This window comes from Haliaeetus albicilla, chromosome 12 (genome assembly GCF_947461875.1).
Source record: "Haliaeetus albicilla chromosome 12, bHalAlb1.1, whole genome shotgun sequence".
NCBI classification, from domain to species: domain Eukaryota; kingdom Metazoa; phylum Chordata; class Aves; order Accipitriformes; family Accipitridae; genus Haliaeetus; species Haliaeetus albicilla.
The window spans coordinates 38,788,008-38,808,672 of NC_091494.1; the positions used below are offsets into that span (position 1 = coordinate 38,788,008).

The window sequence follows — 20,665 nt, forward strand, 5'->3', positions numbered from 1 at the left end:
CGGGGCCGCGCCGCTCTGCCGCCCCCTGCCGGCCGCGCCGCGTACCCGGCAAAAGCCCGGCCGGGCGGGCCCGGGAGGCGGTGACACGAAGTACGAGGGCCCCGGTGACTGCTCAGAGCGGGAACCGGGTCCAAATAGGACGGCTGTGGGGTGGGAAGAGTCCTGTGGGTGAGGACGTCTGGGGGGCAGGGAAGAGCGATGAGCTTTAACGTTTCAAGAACCGCAAAACCGCCGGCTGCTGCTACGCGGCATCTTCTGCACCCAAAGACAATGCGTGGCCCCCAGCCAGGCCTGGGCGACGGGGCGTCAGCCCAGAACCGTTGCAAGCACATGGCCTGCTGGTGGGATTCCTCCCGGGATAAAGGGCTCTTCCCCTCTCACACGGCACCTTTCTTCTGAGAAAATGAACAACAAAACCAGGTGACGGTAAATTTCTGTTTCTTAAATGAGGGAAGTCCCAGGAAATCAGAAAAATGGAGGTGGGAGATAAGAGAGAGTCGCTTTAAATACGTTGTCCACAGCGGTATCCTCTGCTTATGCTTTGAGTTGTCACTGCCATCACTCAGCTGGTAAGAGACGGAACCACACCTTCAAACCTGCTCCGCGCAGTTGCGACGATTACTCCCTCCTGGAGGAAAAAGCAGGAGCTGTTTCTCTGAAAAAGCACAGGGGGAAGAGGCAGTGGACTAAGGGCAAGAGGACTTCTGGCATGGCATTTTTCATATATAAAAGCCCAAAAAAGCTGTGGGTGATCTTGCCCTGTTATTATGGGATTATAATCTCCCATAAATTATAGTAGAAGAGCTTAAAAAGTGTGGCAGAGTACAGAGCGAGAACCTGAGCAACTGACTTCTGTTGAAAACGCATGTAAGACAAAACACTTTACAAGAACTATCAAGAGCAGTGGTAATTTTTTTCACCTGCTATCACTTGGATTCGTGGTGCTTCTTCTCAATATTGGGCACCAACTAAAAAAACCCAAATGAATTCTTAGTGGGAGAGGTTTAGCAACTTTTCACTCTGACAGGAAATAGTGACACTATTTTCCAAGAAGTGATCAAACAGGAAAGCTACTAGGAAATGGAGAGGCACCATTCAGTCACAAGACCAAGAACTACAGACTACTGAGTTCAGCGCTTGGTGGCTGAATCACAGCTGTCTCACGCAAAGGGACCACTTACCCACCTCGCAAGGACAACAGCAGCTCCTGATGTAGGCTGTCCTCCCTGTCCTACACTGAACCGCCACAGGCTACCGCTCTGCGTATTACAGTGCTATCAATTCACCTTCATATACTCACAATATTCACAACAGAATTGGCAAAATCCAGCTGCTGCCTCAGAGCAGTCTAGCCATCCCTGCAGTGGAAGGAAGAACTTCCCGCAGCAAGGACAGCTGGAGGGGCAGAGGGGGGATTGGCACAGCCATCCCAGCGCAAGCCATTCCCGCTTGTGAGCCAAAGCCTTGGATCTCTCGGGACCTAAATTTCAGTGAGTTCACCTCCCACTGAGTTCAGCTTTCAGTAAAGCAGAACAACAGGTAATCCTTCTCAATGTGGTGGTGTGTGTTATTCATGATCATCAGGAACACATTAATTATACTGGGTTTGAATTTTTTTTTGAGATGCACCAGCTCAAACTGATTCTTGAGTAAGTCTACAGACTTTACTAAAATAGTACTTAAGGAGGACTACACTGAGCATGAAAAGTAGCATTAGCATACTGAATCACTAAGCAAGAATGTGATTAGAATTACTACACTTGATTGTTTAACTTCATTTATTTTTATATTTCTGCATCTGATTGCATGATTTTATACTATAAAAGCATTCTATATTTAGAGCTTATCTGTCATGATGCACTTAGATCACCACATGTAAATGAGAACACTACACGCAGTGTAGGAGTTCAAAGCTTAAAAGGTAGATGCCAGTCATTACCTGGAAACCTCTGGGAAATTCTATTTCTATCTTCTTGCTCTGCTCATTCTTTAAACACTAAACCTTCCTTTGGCTGAAAAACAGCAGTAACTGTGAAAGAGAGGCACAAACATAAACAGGAGTCTTCTCCTGAAACCTTACAGTTGTTCATTCTAGCAGTCTGAAAATACCATTTTGTGATCAACTATAGTGTTCTGCCACCTGCAGTCAGTTAGGAACTTTGAAACTTAAAATCCACCACCAAACAATCCATGACTGTTTTGATGTAGATGATAGAGAAGTGCGAGTACTCTAAGGGGCAACAGCAACCTCCACCTTGAATTGTGCCTCCAAGAGAATTCAGTCACATGCACCTATCTACCAACAGGTCTTTGACACATGTGAGAGTTATTCACATACTATCCACATGCAGATAACAATGTATGTCCAGCAATGCCTCTTAGGGCATTTAATTCCTTGTTAGCACTTGTGAAAGCACCACAATATCATCCAATAGAAGCATACAGGCATAGCACAAACCACTCGGCAGGGCCCATCACCATGGGACTCGAAGGAAGAAAGAAAGAATGGTGTGCACCAAAACAATAGACTCCCCAAGTTTCTAGTTCAGGAGCCTAGCATTTCCCACTCAAAAACATACGAACAGAGTGAGTAACAATATTTAAAATACTGAACTTGTTGATGACCTCACAGGATTATTTACAGATAAAATAGATCACAAACCAACTGAAAACATTTTCTGTTCCCTGAAATATCCCTCCTTTCCTGTAAATGGAAAAAGTACTAAAATAAAAATGCCTTTCCTTTTCTTCCCCCAGCAAAACAATCCTTAGAACAATTAACATAACGGACTGTCAAAAGTGTTCAAACCAAAGTGACAAATGCAGTGAGTGGCAGGCAAGCCCAGCCCGACCCACCAGAACACTGCATGCTGGATTTGTCATGCAAATCAAAATGGAACCTGACATGCTCTTTGTTCATTTTCCTTTCAAAAAATCTACTTTAAATGCCTCCCATGTGCCTTGTTTTGGAAGCTGACATTCCAAATGCATCAGTCCAAATTAAGGGACAGATCCATTACCAATAAAGATGTTGCGATACAGTTTCAACAAATCTTATTGGGAAGACTGGAGAGACAACTGCTGCAGCTTGCACCTGTAGGGTCACTCAGTTTGCTGCTGCTGCTTCTTTTATGAAGGCTCTTTAGAAAAACTCCATTAGTAGGTTCTTGCAGAAGAAGTTCTGGCAAGCTGTCACAGTTTAATATTTAGAGATTATAGTGTGTAAGCAATGGATGTATTGTGAATTGGGAATAATAACTGTTTTTGCTTTAAGTCTTGTCTGTATTAAAATGCATGATGGTTAACGTGCATAAGGCAAATATTTAAATTATAAATTGATTTAGATTTATCCTATCTACGTCTGCTATTTTACTACCTGAGTGCATAAACAATTACAGCTTTTTAGAAAATGCCACCAGATGTACAGTATTTTACAGTTGACTTATACTATATGAAGATGCCTTTTAAACAATGAGAGTGATGTTTTGACCTCATGAAAATAATTGGGAAACTTCCACTGACTTCAGCTGAGCCAGTGGTTCATCCTTAGGGACACATTTTTAACAAAGCCCTCAAAGCATTTACTGAGCATGTGGGGCTTTGGTTTAAAAATATATGAACACATCTGTTAATAAAGCAGCTTGGAATTTGCTCTCCAAAATAGACTAACCCAAACTTCAGACTGTATTAAATTCCCTAGTTTTGTAATTAAAACAAATTACATGACAATTTCGTTTCGCCTCTGCCAAAACCAGCAGTCAATCTGCATAAACAGTGGTTTCATCACTGCAGTTCCACCCTGAGCCTCCAAAGATTTATATTTAAGACTTTGCAATCGGTCAGTTGGACTGCTCCATACCTACATTAATACTGGTACATGTACCCCTCTTACACAAATGTTATTTTTTCCGTTCTGATAGACAAATGCTTGTCTTTGTCAATGCATTGCTTTACTCTTGCAGCTTGTTGGGCCTCACCCTGCAGCATTAGATCTGAATGCTTCCCAGAATTTAATTCACTCACTTAGCTATTCTTCAACTATTATTGGTTAAAAAAAATTAATTCTCATTCAATGCCTTAACAGAACTATTATCTGACAATTTACCCTTACATATAGTCTCTTAAAAAAGGCAAGACCTTTACTTTCTTCTCTGCATTGGCCCTGAACTTCAATTTTTATGAATCAGATTTTTCCTCCTACTCATTTTGAGGCATTCTGTTTCTTCTCAGTTGCCTCAGGATCTGAACATCTATACACAGGGAATTTTCAGTGAAGGGGAATGATGCCTCTGGAATTGTTTCCTGGCCAATTCACATCTGGTACTCAGTACAAGATCCATCTGTTTATTCAGGGTCTCCAGGGGCTTGTACAGTAGTGGCTATAAGTATGTCTTTTAATTTGATTTTGTCATTTGGCTGGTTAGCAAGTAGTTGACAGTGTGTCTAAATGCAGCAGGGCAGTTATAACTAGTCAGTCATATTCTAGTTGCCAATTCATAATCCAGTGGAATGCCAGTCACATTTCAACAATTTAAAACTACATCAGTCATCTCCTACATACTCCCAAATTGTCAACACCATGAAATGTATTGCTTAATTACCTTTAATTTAATATTATTTCTTGCATGTGCATTTGTACATAGGATTGTTGCCAGAGCTCTGTAGAGCAGAGTCATGCTAATTTTATTTTACCTCACTAACCTATCTAGGTTGGAAGAGTTGGGGAAATCACGGCATGGCCTTGGGTGACCTAGCGATATCATAAGTAACAAGGCAGGTTAAGATAGAACTTCCTCAGAGCAAGCCTTGTATCTTTTAAACACAAAGATGTCAGTACCAGCATCAATTAAACTGCCATGCCAAAGAGCATAAATTATGCCAGATACAGATTTATTTCTCCTTCCAAAAAGTGGGATTAGGGTGGGTCACAATTTGCCTCCTGCTATGTTTCTCCCCTCCTTTGGTGGAGATGTGCTTAGCATGGTAAAAGTACTTTGACCACAGTCATGGCAACAACCAGTAAAACTACTTCTGGAGTATGGATAATTCAGATTATAGTGTGCAGAATCATATATCCCAAGCAGCATTCTGAAAACAAGATAAACTCTTGTAAAAGCCTTCTGAAGCAACCTCTAGCATATAAAACCACAGATAACATGTTAACTTTCGTATGAAATACTTAGATAAGCTTTCCTCTGTGTGAATTTTGCATACCTGTGCTAACTGCAAAACATTGGGAAAACAGTTTCTGCCCTGATCTTATCATTTAAGTAGTTGCTGATGATAAAATTCAAAATTCTCTTATGAACCTGTACTTGGTTTAGCCACAAAAGAAAGAATTGATCCCTGTTAAAACTTATCCCTTACTTAAAGCTGAAATTAATGTTACCTAATTAATATGAGGTTTCATTTTACTATCTATTGACATATACTTTGATCCTCCTATATTTTTCCTTTTGATTGATTGAGCTTTCATTCTTGCACTGCCAACAGACCTTTTGGTGAGAAACATATTTACATCTGTAACTGACTTAATTCTCACATCTTCCCAGCAGTTTCTCTTTGATCTCTGTATTTCTGAATTTAATCATTAAGTCTGCATTAAATGTTTTTCTGTTGCCGTATCTTTCACAGCTTCTGGGACTCAATTAAGAGAACACAATTCCTGAAAGTTCACTTAGAATTATTTTTTTATAGTTTTGCAGTAAGTGCTACACATGCTGGATCTCTAAAATTACAGTATGAACTAGCATGATTTCTATTCCATTTCCATGTATTAAGCATTTAAACGTCAAAATTTGGCCTGGTTTTTTTCTGTGTATTTTGTTTGGAGTCATACATTAAACATATTGTAGTGTGGGTGTTTTTTGTGAATTTATCATATACAGGAGGTCTACAGGTTTTCTGTAAAAAAAAGCAAACAACTCTGGATTAAAATATTACAAGCCTACAATTTTCTTTCCTCAAGCTCAAGTTTAAAAAGGGGGCACGTAACAAAGATCCACAGTTTCTCTGAGGACAAAAGGGACGAGAACTTTTATACAGCTCACCTCAAGTACCTTCAATTTTTCGAACAATTACAAATTCGATGAAGACATTCATAATGAAGAGCACAGGCCAACGAGTAAGCCAGGTAAGTCTACTCTGAGTGCTGTGTGAGCTCAACCGAGCAACAACAGTCCTTCTGCACAGAGACTCCATGAGTCCGTTTCCTACTTATGGAGACTTTGGTGATACATGGAATTTATTCAGGTTTTAACAAAGGTGAATAACACTACCTTGTTTTCTTTCAGCAGACACTTCCTTTCGATTTGATTCAGTCTTATATGAGTAAAGATCTTCTTTTAGACTTTGTCTTTAAGTGGATGTTATACTCAACTTACTGTTTTTACATTAGAAACCTTTTTTTTTTAGTTCATTGTATGAGATGTATTTTTCTGTAATGAATGCTTTTACTGTTAGTACATTTCTGGGCTTACAGTTAAATCATCTTAAGAGATGTCCTACCTTTCTAGAGCAAATTAATATATTTGGCCTAGGCTTTTCATTATGCTTTTGAAACAGTTTTGGTATTTTTAGTCCACTATCTAAACACTGAAGACAAACACTACTGCTAAAAAGCGACCAACAAAAATAAATCATTAACTGAAAATCAGTAAATAAATTTCACTGTAGAAGAGTCATGAAAAATGCATTAAAACATCACTAAGAGAACTCCAAGAAACAACTCCTCAGCACACATTTCTACTAAGCAATAATGACTAATAATTATCACTTATTGTTCACCACATGAATGCAGAAGATAGGTGTCTCTGGTGCAAAATATACCGTGCATTCACTTTTCACTCTACAATAACTCAAGACACGTAAGCAACCTGCTCGCTGAAAGCTGTGCATTATGGGTGCATTAAGATTCCCTGAGGGCCAAGTTCCTTGAGTACTGTGCTCCTGGAATACAACAGCTCTGTACAAAAGCAGTCCCTAGCCAAACACATGAATGAGAATCACAAGTGGCTGGTCTGTCAATCTTACACGCATACTGCATTCATAGCTATACATCAGAATACTTGGATTGCTATGTAAGATCTTAGCTCTTCCCTTTGCCATGCTTCAGTACAGTTTTCCCTTAAAGTTCTTTTTCTCTTAAGTTTTCTGCTTATAAAAACAGGGCAGCACTAGACATTAACATGCAGAAAAGCAAACTGAAACTGAGAGCTACCACCCCAACGGCAATATGATCCTCCCATCCTAAATATACCCAGTACTCTGCCTACCTGCTCTCACGCTGTTACCCAGAAAGCTGTAGCTACTCCCTTTCTCCAGTTGCAATATTATGTAGCCTCTGTTTACAAGAGACTGGGAAAACACAAAGCAGGAGTTGACTTTTGCTTTCCAAGTAGACAGGGAAGAGTAGCTTATCTAAAAATTTCCATGGCCTGTTACTACTGATCGACATCGAACCAGGCTGAAAATTAAGAACATGAACTGAAAAATGACTTAAAAACTATTGCAGATGAAATTAACTCAGCATCTAGTGAAGTGTATTTGTCTAAGTGAAAGAAAGGGATGCCACTGAAATGAATCTGTATTTGGAGTACAGTGATACAGCTGTGGGACCTGTACCTTCTCATCTATGCATTAACTATTTTTGTTTGTCTCGGTTCTACAGCATTTGTGCATCCTTACTTCTCTCATGGAAAACTGGCGTTTGGTGGGCTGGACAAAGAGTGGGAAGGAAAACCTGGAAGCATGAAAACAGAAAGGAGTAAAGTTTGGGTGTAACCACAAAAGTGGAGTGTGTAAGGTCTCTTCCATGCTGGATGCCCTTGAATCCCACTGAATGTGCTCATTAGCTCGAGGCCAAAATAAAGAAATGCAGCTTCCCAGAACACTCGCTGTGGATTTGTTATTCTCAGCAACACTCTGAATAGCAAACTTCAGTTCCTTACCAATGTGATATAACAGCGCTCCCTAATAAATACTGACACTGGCTTTCATGATGGTCTGAATGTGTAAGCAATTTTTTAAAAAGATTGACCAAAAGTTTATATTCAGCTAGTAAGCATTACTCTTTTGTTCCAAAGTTATATTTAAAATTAAGTTCTCAGAAGATAAGCTAGATCTGCAGTAGTATTTAGTTAGTTACTACCAATCTATATAGATAGACCCATGTTTAAATATGTGAGGAAAACAGTGTAATTATACTGACAGAACTTTCATTTAGACTGAGCTCCAAGTATACAGGCATTTATTTCCCCTTTAAAAATGGATTCACTATGTAAATCTTCCTGTGCTGAGATACAGTAATTTGGAGGACTGGAAGCTGGAAAGTAGCATGGCTATAGGAGTACTACAGGCAACCAAGAAAAGCATGTAACTATGAAACGAAGAAAAAAATTCATAGAGGGTATAAAATATGCATGCACTTTTTCATACATATCCAAAGAGGTAAAAATCGCTGCAGTTTAGCCTTTCAAGATGACAGGAATGCCGGGTACGTACAGGCTGCAAAAAGCCTGAGGAAAAAGAGATTTAGAAATCGCATATGCTTTCAATCTGCAGGAAACAAATCTAATCTTTTGGATATCAAATGCAAATCCCACTAACAGTACATGAAAACATGAATGGATTGGCTATCTCAAGACACAAAATCTGACATATCATAAAGGCACCTCTGCCAACTACTTCTGCTTTCACTACTAGGGGTTTGTTCCAACAGCAACCCTGGTTTGCAAATTATTGTTTCTTCCATTTATCATATTGAACTTATTAAATTGCCCTTTTTTGCATTATGTTAGGGTATTTTCTATATTTATAGCAAAACAATACACTACTTGTCATTATTGTTTGCTTTTTTAATTTTATGAGTTGGTATCAATTTCAGTAAGCTACACTATTTCACTGCTTGTCTTTTTTAGACCACTTTACTAGAAAACACATTTTCACCGGCTTTGCAGATACCCTGTAATTTGCTAAATATGGCCAACTTCTGTCTGTTACCTGGTGTATATTATACAAGAATTTTTTTTTTTTTTACTTTTTGATTTTTTAATAACTTCATCTGTAAAATCTATAGGGGTCTGTATTACCAGGCAGGTCAAGGACACAACAGCCTCATGCCATGGCTCATTTCTTCTGAAGAAACCATAATGATTTCCATCTTTCTAAAAAGGAATATTTATTTTCTTGCTTCTAACTGTGCTAAATAAACAAAAGCTACTTGCTATTTTATGCCCTGCACTCTTCCTAGCCATCCATACTATGAAGCCCCAAATACAACATTTCAGAGTTGTTGAGGCTCTTTCAATTTAACGTACCTCAACAGTACTCTATGCCCTTTAAGCACATATGAACAACCCAGGGCAGCAGATCTAAACAACTTAGAAAATGAAGAATCTCTCTACCAACTAAGGAAAACATGCTCAAGCTATTAAAGCTCTACTATTTGGCAGTCAGTCCTATCCTTCCAGAGGGCTCGTGTGCACACATTTTGTGTTGCGCACTCCTGTCCCACTCAAGGCTAGAGTCCCATCCTTAGTTCCTCTGTTCACAAGCAGATCTGACTCCAATACCAGAGATTAATTGTCTAATTATCTTTCTTACTCCTGCTTGGAAAGTTGCCCTCTGGCTCCTCCTCCTGGTTTTGAAATTTAGAAGGATGAGCCACCAGAAGCAGCAGAGGCTTGTAAATAGTAGGGAGGAAACAGGAATAGATTTCAATAAACAACTTCCAACGACAAAATTGCAGCTATACAACATTTAAGAGCCTTTCTCACACATACTGCAATATTTGTTACCTTTTGTCAGTTGGCACAGGGTATCATTGACCTCAAGATCAACCTCTGATCACCTAAAGATGCTCTTCATTTGGCGTACTGTTGCTATCTATACTACAAGTTCAGAAGACTGGCAAATACCCAATGCATCAGAAGGCTCACTAGGAATTCCCCTGGTATTAAGAGCAAAGAAGCTACATGTAAGGTCCTCAGAAATGTACAGTGCATCAAACATTGCTGCTGCCAGTAAGTAAGTAAAGACATATTCAGCAACAAGTGAGTGGCTGTAAAGAAACTTGAGTAGGAAATAAAAGATCAAGAAACCGGAATACTGAGCAGAGACAATTATGATAAGCAGGATAAAATGTGTAACAGAATATTTTAGAAATATCACTTTTTGTTTGGAGGGAAGAAAAATAGAATGTAGGTAAAATGGTGACAAAGATGGAATTCTAAAAATGTATGAAAATAAAGGTTGAAACAAATTACAGAGAAGTCTGCATGTAAAACATCAATGTCTGATAAAAATGGAAGGAAAGAAAGAAGAGTAATTGAAAAAAAGAAAGCATAAGGGAAGAAAATATATTTCCAAACATGAAATGTAAATGGTGCAGCAGAAAAAGCAAAAAGAGGGGAAGTAATTGAAAAATAAAATTAACATTGCAGATATTAAGTAAGAATAAATATCAAGGAACTGTAACAAAAAAACCCAAACAAACAAAAAAACCCAACGCAAACCAAAACCAAACTGGGGAGAAACAGTAGCCATTAAAGACTTAGAGACATTTCTCTGAATGTGTGTGGGCTGTATATACATACATTTTCTTAAAACACAGTAAGGTTAATAACAGACCATTGAGACATCACTTTAGAATCTCGCTCTGTTGATAGCGTAAGGCACATTTACAGCATGTCTGACTTTGATATACGGTTTTCCTCTCAATATTTACCATTAAGTTAATTTTCCTTAACACTAGGAATTAAAAGATAAACCGAGACTGTATAGTGCCAGCACCACAGGTGTATCTGGTATCAAAATTCAAGGCTGTATTTCACACATAGACTATTTTTACCCTACCTTATACAATTACTCTTGAAAAGTTTCGCAAAAGAAAGCAAATAGAACGGGATGGCTGTCAAAGCCTTTTATGTACTGAGTTTGCCGCACCACTGATAAGGACTTGATCAAATAAAGCCAGTGCTGAATTTTCCCGTTGCACAGTTGGACTTTATTACGTTTTATCACGTATGTGAAATAGTCTTGAGAGCCTGCCCTGAAGGCCTGATCCCGAACACGTGCTCAGCCACAGGCGGGCAACTGTCAAGACCCTGGAGGTAGTGACAGTGGCACAACTTTTATTTCCCCGAGGACTCCGTGGGCCCTCGTTAAGCAGAGAAAGGCGGGAATAAAACCGGAGAGAAACATTTTACCTCAGACTTCAAGTCTCCCTGCACCTATGGGCGACTTCTCCTGCTGTCCTCTAAGGAAACCTCATGGTTAGTTAAGGTTAAAGCTACGGGATGCCAGCAGGACCTCACGTCCGACCCGGTATAACCATTTTAACCACAAACCCGACACCGATTTACACCCAAGCTTCTCTTTCGACTAATTCGGCCCTTTCCGCGATCGAGCCCCAGGTCCTGCGGGCAGCGGAGCGGCCCCCTCCTCAGCGGCGCCTCCGCGCAGGGGGGGCGGTTTCCCTCAGGCGAGAGAGGCACCAGCTACCTGCGCGGCCGCGGAGCCACCGGGACGAGGCGCGGGGCACAGCCGCGGGGAAGGGACACGGAAAGCCCGGAGCTCCGGGCAGCCCGGCGGGGGCGGGCAGAGCGGCGGAGGAGGGGTGCGAGGGCAGGAGCGGGGAGCGGCGAGAGGCGGCCCCGGGGCGGCAGGCGGGGGCGGCCGGCGGAGGCGGCCCGCTCTACCCAGCATGCCCCGCGCCGGAGGGCGAGCGGCCCTTTCCCGCGAATTCAGTTCAAAGGAGGGGGAGGGGAGAAGCGCCAAGCGGCGAAGCGCACCGACCAACCAAACTCTTCCAGAACCATCCGTGCGTCACGCGGGGGCGGGCCCCGCGCCGGCCAATGGGGCGGTGCGGCGCCATCTTCGGAGCCAATGGGCGAGTGGGGGAGGCGGGCGCGTCGTGGTCGTCGGGTTCGGCTGGTTCGTAGCGCTGAGGAGAGCGGAGCGGAGGAGACTTAGAGGAGTTGGAGCTCGGCGCTTCCCCTCCCCCCTCCTCACCCCACCCGCCCCAGCCGCCCCCTCCCTCCCCGCTCGGTCTCCGTCCTGCCGGGGCCCTCTCGGGGGCCAGGCCCATGGCTCCTCAGAAGCACGGTGGAGGTGCGGGGCCCAGCTCGGGCTCCGCTGGCGGCGCCGCCGGAGGAGGAGGAGGAGGTGGCGGCGGCGGAGGAGGAGGAGGAGGAGGCGGCGGCGGCGGCGGGGGTTTCGGGGGCTCCGCCGCGGCGGCGGCGGCGGCTCCCGGCGGCAAATCCGGTGGTGCCGCAGGCGGCGGCGGCGGCGGCGGCGGAGGAAGCGGTTACTCGGGCGGTTCCTCGGCCTCCTCGGCGGCGGCGGCAGCGGCGGCGGCGCTGCCCCCCGTGAAGAAGCCGAAGATGGAGCAGATCCAGGCCGACCACGAGCTCTTTCTTCAGGCCTTCGAGAGTGAGTACCGGGCCGGGGGAGGAAGTGGGGGCCCGAGCCGGCGGGACCGGCCGGGGCCGCCGCAGAAAGGGCGGGAGGAGGAGGAGGGGAGGGCTGTGGAGAGTAGGGGCTTCCGGGGGTAAACATGGTCGGGGGAGGGAGGGAGCCGGGACCGGCGAGGAGGGCGAAGGGGAGCGGGGCTGGGGGGGGGGGAGGAAGGGGGCTCCCCCGGAGGAGCGGGGGCCCGGCGGGTCTCGGGCGGAAGCGCGGGGTTCGGGGGCCGGGGTGCGGGCAGGGTGGCGAGAGGCTCCCAGGGCCGGGGCCCGGTGGGTGGAGGGCGGGGGTGTGTGTCTGCGCCCAGCCGATGAACTTGGTTTCTCAGTCACAGTTCCCGTCAGGCTTTCGGGGTGGCTGGTTCCCTTCCCTCCTCTAACAGCCCTTGGAGGCACTGGGGAGTTGGGAAGGAGGAGGCTCTTCCCTCTTTGGCGACTGCCTTTCGAGCCCCTTTCAGGGGCAGGATGTGATTAAGACTTCACTGTACTTGGTTTTTCTTTGTCTGGCAATAATTGTCCCTTAGTTGAGATTTCCTATTGGAAATTGACCTTTGCGACCCATGCATCACCCTGTGGCGCTTCCAGATAGGAGGAGAATCCCCTTGGATGCAGCAGAAAGTTGTTTATGGAAATCTGATTCAAAAGCACGGTGTAGCAACAAGCTTCCGTTGTCCAGAAAAGATTTCTGTGCAATTGCTAGGATTTGAAAGAAATTTTTACTGCCTTGCTAAATACATGATCCGGTTCTGGGATCGGTGCTGTCACTGGTCGCGCTCACTTGCTATAGACAGTGACAGTGTTTGAGAAAGCGTTGGAGTTTTTGGTGGTGTCTCAGATCCTTACTAATGCGGAGTCCTTTGAACCTTAGCCCTGTTAACAAAGCCATATATTCAATAAATACTGTGCGGCAAATAGGTCAAGTGGCAAATGAGTTTTAAGAGGTTTGCTCAGTCTCTGTCTGAGGTGGGGAAAAAACTGTCTTGTCCATGCCTCAGTCTGTCAGACAAGAGAAGCATAGAGCAGTGCAGGTAGTGATCAAGAGTAAGTTACAGTGCAAATGTCTCATGTACAGCGCGTTAACTTTGTAGCGTGAATATACGGGAAAACTGCAATAACTAAATATTGGATTTAAAAAATCCTAATGCATGTAGTATCGAATCACATTCTTCCTGAATGTTTTTGTCCCTTTTCAAGGTCATATGCTAGAAAAAGATAAAGGTTTATTTTAAGCTTTTGCTGAGTAACATGGGCTTGTGAAACATGTGTCTGTCTGCAGGTTGAAAAGTGTGGTTTAGAATTTTTCTACTTGGGAAAAGTAAAGTTGAAGCAGCAAATCACTGTCTCTAAATTAAATTACATCCTTGTGAATGTAATTTAATGTTTTCATACGTTTCTAAATTATAATTATGTCATGGGGTTTTTTGAGACTAAAAAACCCGTGTTTCTTTAAAAGTTGTGACTGCTCTGTATTTTCACTTTCTAGCAAAGTGCGTGTTTCTTAATTTCTTTCTTTTCTGTCTTTTATCTTGGTTTGAAAAATACGGATTTTTATTATGATAATTTGCATTAAGCAGAATTTTACTGGTTTTCATCAGGCTTCTGAAAGGAAATACTGGGATCATTTTAAGATTTTCATCTCTAATAATAATATGTGTCTCTACAAGTAGATTCTTTGGGGTCTGACATTCATAAGTGTAGAAATAAAGCTGAATCATATTTTTAAAAAGGGATAAAGGATATAAAAACCTGTCCTTTTTTTAGTTCTAATCACAGAATTCCATAAATTACAATAAGGTTTCCAGCTACTTGAAATAAATGTTTTGCAGTCATATGAAAATAAAGTTTCATATTTCTTAAAAAAGAGATAGTTGTTTGTTTTCCTCATGTGGGAAATGGAGGCAGTGTTAGCATCCTTAGCGTGGGCATCAAGGCATTCTCCGTTCTCTGTCTTTTTCTCTCCACTTAATGTGTTTTATCAAGTAATTTCCAAGGTTCTTGCTGATGTTACCTAGTGAAGCTGGCTTCTATTTCAGTTTTAAAATGGTGTATTTCAGCTTAGATTGGAATTCTTGTTAGATATAACCTGATCCAGACACAAACCTTTTTTGTCCTGATTTAACTGAATTGGTTAAAACTAAACTGAAGGTCCTCTTTTCTGTAGGCAGGTCTTGATCTTTTGAACTTTGGTTACTACACCTATTTCAAATGATGCTACCCTTTCATGTCAGTATTGCGTATGGCTGTATTATCCTCCCTCTTTTTGCACTTTGAAACAGTAGTTGCTTTACGAGAATCAATGTTTTTCTGATCCTCTGAATGGAAAAGGTTTTGGAAATGGATTTCCTAGCTTAGAATGATCCGTTATCTGTCCTAGTCAATTCACAGTCCCTATTCGTGTTTTGGTACCTCGTGCAAGTGACCTTGGTACTTTCCAGAAGGATAAAACAATCAGATACCAAATTGACTGACTATGTAAATTTAGTATACTATTTTGGTATCATATCAGATATATTCATTAACTTTGTGAACAAAACTTACCTATTTGACAATAGGTTGTAATATGTTGAGATATATTTTCTGCCCTTTCATGATATAAAGCCTGTAAGAAACATTTTGTGGAAAGCAAGAGCAGTCATAGCTGAGTTGTGACTACTGATTTATGGTAGTTTAAACAAGAAGTTGCTTTGTGTTATACAGTAGATGGAGTAACTTTTGAGTTGTTAACATGCAGTTATTTGGACATTGTGATGCTTTGCTTAAATGATGACTTTTGTGATAATTGTTAAAAAAAACCAATGTGCTAAATTAGATACTTTTTTATCATTATAAGATTGTCTTTCTGGAGGTATAAGCTATATCGGATAACATGTGTTTCTTTTTCTTAGAACCGACACAGATATACAGATTTCTACGTACCCGGAATCTAATAGCAGTGAGTAATTGGTCTTTATCACTCCTTTACTTTGGACTTGCAGGAAATTTTAATTAAACCATAACCTTTTTCTTTTCTTTTTTTTTTTTTTCCTTCCTCTGCAGCCAATATTTTTGCACAGGACTCTCACTTACATGTCCCACAGAAACTCCCGAACAAATATCAAAAGGTAAGATCATTTTTTGAAAAGTAATCCTAAAAAGTTAACAAAGTAGCAGAAGTCTGAAAAATATTGGAGGGTGACCTCCTCTTTTTACGAGGTGTGTAAAACATGACCTTTTCTTTTTGAAGAATTAAAAAATGCATAAATCATGTTACAGTTGATTTCTGAGACCCAAGAACTTCTCTGCTACGTTAAGGGGGTGTGTGACTTTATGCTTGTGGCTTCTGTTGAAACTGGGAGTACTCGAATGTGGATAATTATCTGCAGAATCCTAACTAATTCTCCCATGTTTGTTTTCTGTTTTGGGGGAGAACGTCTTAAAAAACCAAACAAAACTGTGTAATGTCTGAACTCTTGTAATCAATGTTGCTTGATCATAATGATATGAAACATTCGATTTTAAACTGTAACCTAACTGCTTATTTAAGAAAGAAAAACACAAAAAAACCAAACAAAACTTTTGGTTTTGTTAATTAGTCTTGGAAAGATCCAGTAATTATTTCTGTAATTATTTTAAAAGCTGAAAAACGAAGGAGGTCAGTTTATAGGATTTTACAAAAAATCCAGCAAACACTTTAAAAAGGTTGCTTTGAACTGGATACATCTGAGAAATGGGCTCCAGTTTTGCCATTGCAAAATAGTCATTCCTGTCATGTGAGGTGCTACAGCTGCACGTCAATAGACTTTAAAATATATAAATACTGCAGAGTGAAAAGTGCAGTGTACATTATTTATTAGCAGAATCCTTTCAGTTACTTCCCCCCTCACTGAAGATCATTTGTTACACTTTGGATTTTTTTGTAGCCTGAACACTTATTTTAAAATATTTTAACGCTAAAGATCTTATCACTTGGAAACAGTTGCTGTGGAACTGAAATACTTAATCATGAACGCATAAGGAATAGCAATAAAATCAGATTATGCTGACAAATCTAATTTAAACTATATTTGTATCTAAGGAAGGTAGTATTTGAATGATTTGTTGAGCAATAGAATTTGCACATTTTTATTTAAATTAAAGAAGCTACACTAGATATTCTTGGATCTCTTTGATATTGTTTAATGTTCTTGCCATTAGCTTTAATGCGACAATATAACTTTTTCTTAAAACTGAATCCATAATGTACAACTTCAGGTACTTAGGACAGATACAGATCAGATTATTTTTTTTTTAAACTATAAGTTGCTGCTTACTGTTTTTTTACAAGTTACCAATGTAAATTGATGGCTTATTTTAAACCAGAGCAATGCCAAATTCTTAAGAAATAATGTTCAGGGTGTTTTTGTTTTTTAATTTATTTTTTTTTTAACTAGAACTGTGCAACAGGAGGTTCTTGCTTATAACTTATATTAACTATATTTGATTGAATTCGTATGTTTTTACCTGAATCTGTTTCTTTGGATATCTGTTGTAGTTGCTGGGAAACAAGAAGTGGTACTTTGCATGTACATTGTGTTATCCACTGTTCCAAATTCCAGTTCAAATTCAACTGCACAAGTAATGCTTAGTTTCTCTTTGAAACATACTGATTTTTACTAGTTCCCTTAATGCTTTGTTTTAGAGCTGTGATTTTGGTTAGTTGGTGTTCTAGTCTAACAGGCAGATTAATAGCCATTTCACTCACTAGTTTTCTGACAATGCTGACTTATTGAAATCATTCTGGTAATTAGGTCTAGGAGGATTAAGTAAAACATTTCAGTAGGTTTTCTTTATAAAAACACAATAACGCAACAGAAGTGAGCTAGCTTAGTTGAGGTGAAAAAACAGAAAATAATTGCAAAGAAGTGTGGTGTTCTCCCCGGGTTCCCCCCTCCCACCTTTCCATGGTCTATCTGTACTGTGGTCCTTCTCTTTCAGCCTAGTTAAAACCACAAAAGTTGTAGTTTAAAGGTAGTTTGGACTACTTAGATGTAGTGGCAGAACAGTCTCAACTGAACTTCCAGAGGAGGTTAGCAGGATAGTTGTTTGCTGATCTGTGCTAGTAAATGTTTTCAAATGTGCACGAGACCTTAATTGCCATTCTTCATTCAAAAGAAATGCTTAAGGTATGCGATCCTGTTATTCTGGTGAAAAAGCAGCTTTAAAAGAGGAAGAGTATCTGAACTAGAGTAGAAGATCTTCCTGAGGCCTATACTAGGAAAAAATTATGTACCTAGCTTCAGTGAAAATGTTAGTAGAGTTCTCTTTGCAAAGAAGTATCTTTCAGAACTGCATCATTGTTTGTCTGCTTGTGGACTGTGACTGTACATGTATATTTATTTATTCCCATAGAACTTCTTAATTCTGCCATTTTTAAATTGCTGATCATTCTTTTGATTGCCATTTCAGTAAATAGTATCATATGTAAAATATAAAGAAGTTATGTCCAAACTTTATAGAACTTACATATCACAATAATAGTTATAGCTCCACATCTTTTATCTCTAGCTCTGCGGTAGTCTGAGAAAAATGCCAGGCAAATATATCACTTGGAGGTAGGGAAGTAAAACTGCATTTTTACCAACAAATTATCCCTTGTTGTTGGTCCGTATGTTTAATACTTAGAAAGTGTTTATAAAGACCAGAATGCTTTGAGTATAGAGAAATGGTGATAGGGAATAAGTTAATGGCCATGTGTCAACTTGGACTACAAAAGTATTGAAGTTGCTGCTTATCATTGGAGAGGTAATATGCTTTGGTCAAGTGATACTTGATGGAGAACTGAAATGGGCTTTCTGCCTGTGGGTCTGTCTTCAGGTTACTATATTATTAGACCAAATGATGGCGTTGGAAAGAAGTTACTAACTGTTATTAGAAGTTGCTTCCCACACAGTATTTGGATAAAGGAATAATTTTTTTATTTATTGGCAGAGTAATGGCATGGTGTGATGTGACTTCTAGTACTTTGTTAATTATTACTGTGCTTGACTGGAATAAGAGTGGGTGGAGAAAGGAATGCGCAAGATGCGCATACTTGTAGCACAAGTAAATGCTGTCTTGAAAATCCTGGGTGTTGGGGATGGTTATTACAAAAACTTAATTTTGTCTGTTATGCATGGGAACATGGTAACATAAAAATAGTAATTCAGTTTAAAGGAGTTTCTGTAATTTTTTTATGTTCTTACAAGTTAACTTCAAAGGCAATAATTTTGATTTAATGGGTTTTTTGATTGCTATTTTTAGTTTTTCTGAAAGATTTTTTTAGGAGGGCTCTTCTTGTGACTAACCTGAGTTTGAAATTAGGAAAGGTTGTTTCATTGTTCTTTTTTGATCAATAATGCTCACAAATATTAAATGCAAGCTGTGTCAGATATTAGTATATTTTATGAAAGATTGTTAAACTTTCTCCCATTCCTGAAACATGTTTGTCTCTTAGCTGGTTTCTGGCTCATATTGCGATTATGACATAACTTTGATCTAGAGCTGTTTTAAGCAATTCTTTAGTCTGAAGAAAGCCTCCTAAAGATAAGTGTACTACTTGCTGTTCTGCAGAACCATGGCTGATTTTGAAGAGTTTGGGCAGAGTGTGCGCAGAGACTTTTTTACCTTAGAATCTGAAACTTTCAACAAATTCCTGTGTTCTTAACATCTCTTGCTTTAAAGCTGAGCGTTTCAATGTTCATTTTGATAATCCCACATTTTCGTGTGGTCCTTGAATCTGTCATCTGTGTGGACTTTAGTCTGAATAGAGCTTTGAATCAGTGACTGTTTGCTACACAAATCATGATTATTTTTCTCCTTGTTATCTGACTGCAGCCTTGTACTTGTGTAGTGTTTCTTGTCCAGTGCTACCATTTAGCCACCATGTGATTTGTAACTAAATCATTCAGATGCATTACTTCCCCAGAGCATGTCGTTGTTGTTCCCCCCCCCAAGAAATCCAGTATTTGGCAACAGCTTATGTTCTTCTTGGTTCATTTTTCTAAGGTATAAATGTAAAGGAAGGATGCCCTCACAGTTCTTGCTTTGTCATCTAGTGTAGTGCAGTTTTGTTGGCATCTAGGTCCAAGCACTAATTTTCCTTTAAAGAAAAATTGAAAGGCTATTCTGGAAACTATTGAGTAACTTCTGTTCATGAGGGAACTTTATTTAGCAGTGAACATTAAATTGTATGTATGGTAGAACAGGCTGAACATATGAGCATGAACAGACTGATGTCAGAATTATGGAGAGAAATGATTTGAAGTGATTATTTTCTATGACATTGTTGTCATTGGTTGTCGTCATCATCCCCTGTTTCCTGTGAGCATGCTCTAGAAGCAGCTTCAGAATTTGTTGTTCTTTGTATTGTGTCCATTTAATATAAATTTGTGGAGAAAGAAGGGGGTTTTTTATAATTAGATTTTTAACTGTTTTGTCAGATAAGATTTTAAGTGTTTTTCATTATTATTATCAAGATTACAATAGTAATGACTGAAGAGCTGAGGCGTAAATTCCTAGTAGGTATAAGTGTCACTAAAATGGGAAGATTTTCTTTGACCAAAGCTGAAATGTGGTTAGACATGTTCATTGCAAGGTTTGCATATGGTGCTGTTAAATGACACTTCTAATGAGCATTAGGATTACTTCTGAAAGGTCTGGGTTTAATTCTTTGTATTATTTTCATACTGCTTGAGAAGCAGGATTACAGTTGTGTCCCTAAAAAGGTATAAAAAGGGTGCTTTCTGAACAGAAGGCTAAATTTTTATACATAGACAGTTTAAGATTGAAAACCAAGTCAAAATTTAGACTGAATAAATTTTCTTGTTATATGTTATGGGAATAGTGGCTATGCGAAACTATTCTTTCTGCTTTTTCTTCATAGGAAAACATTCAAAGTAGATGACATGCTATCAAAAGTAGAGAAAATGAAGGGAGAACAAGAATCTCACAGGTACTGTCCTGCATATATGTATTTGTGTATGTAGGTACAAATGAACACATGCATGTGCTAAATCAAAAGTATTTTTGATTGATAAAATGAAAGTGATGAAGAGTAATTATTAGAAGCAAGGTACTTAGTGTTTGAAATGGTGCTTTCAGAATCTTAAAATGTGTGTATGTGTGGTGGTTACTTAAAAACTTGGAGAAAAGCAGTATCAGGATAAATTTTCAATATTCATCATGCTGTCTCTTCAAATGTGTAT

At 40.2% G+C, this 20,665-nt stretch overlaps 1 protein-coding gene and 1 long non-coding RNA gene across 2 annotated transcripts in view; both read left to right on the top strand.

The window, feature by feature from the left end:
- The first annotated feature begins 419 nt into the window (after positions 1–419).
- On the top strand, positions 420–7,997 carry LOC138688198 (uncharacterized). The gene is made up of 3 exons (XR_011327253.1): positions 420–1,539; positions 5,969–6,133; positions 7,670–7,997. It is a non-coding gene; the product is annotated as an uncharacterized lncRNA (long non-coding RNA).
- Positions 7,998–11,917: 3,920 nt separating this feature from the next.
- SUZ12 (SUZ12 polycomb repressive complex 2 subunit) overlaps positions 11,918–20,665 on the top strand; it is a 34,526-nt gene continuing 25,778 nt past the window's right edge. Inside the window, exons 1-4 of the mRNA XM_069799252.1 lie at positions 11,918–12,432; positions 15,350–15,396; positions 15,501–15,565; positions 20,344–20,412. Coding sequence (XP_069655353.1) covers positions 12,087–12,432; positions 15,350–15,396; positions 15,501–15,565; positions 20,344–20,412 — 527 coding nt within the window. The 5' untranslated portion in view covers positions 11,918–12,086. The remainder of the gene's footprint in view (positions 12,433–15,349; positions 15,397–15,500; positions 15,566–20,343; positions 20,413–20,665) is intronic.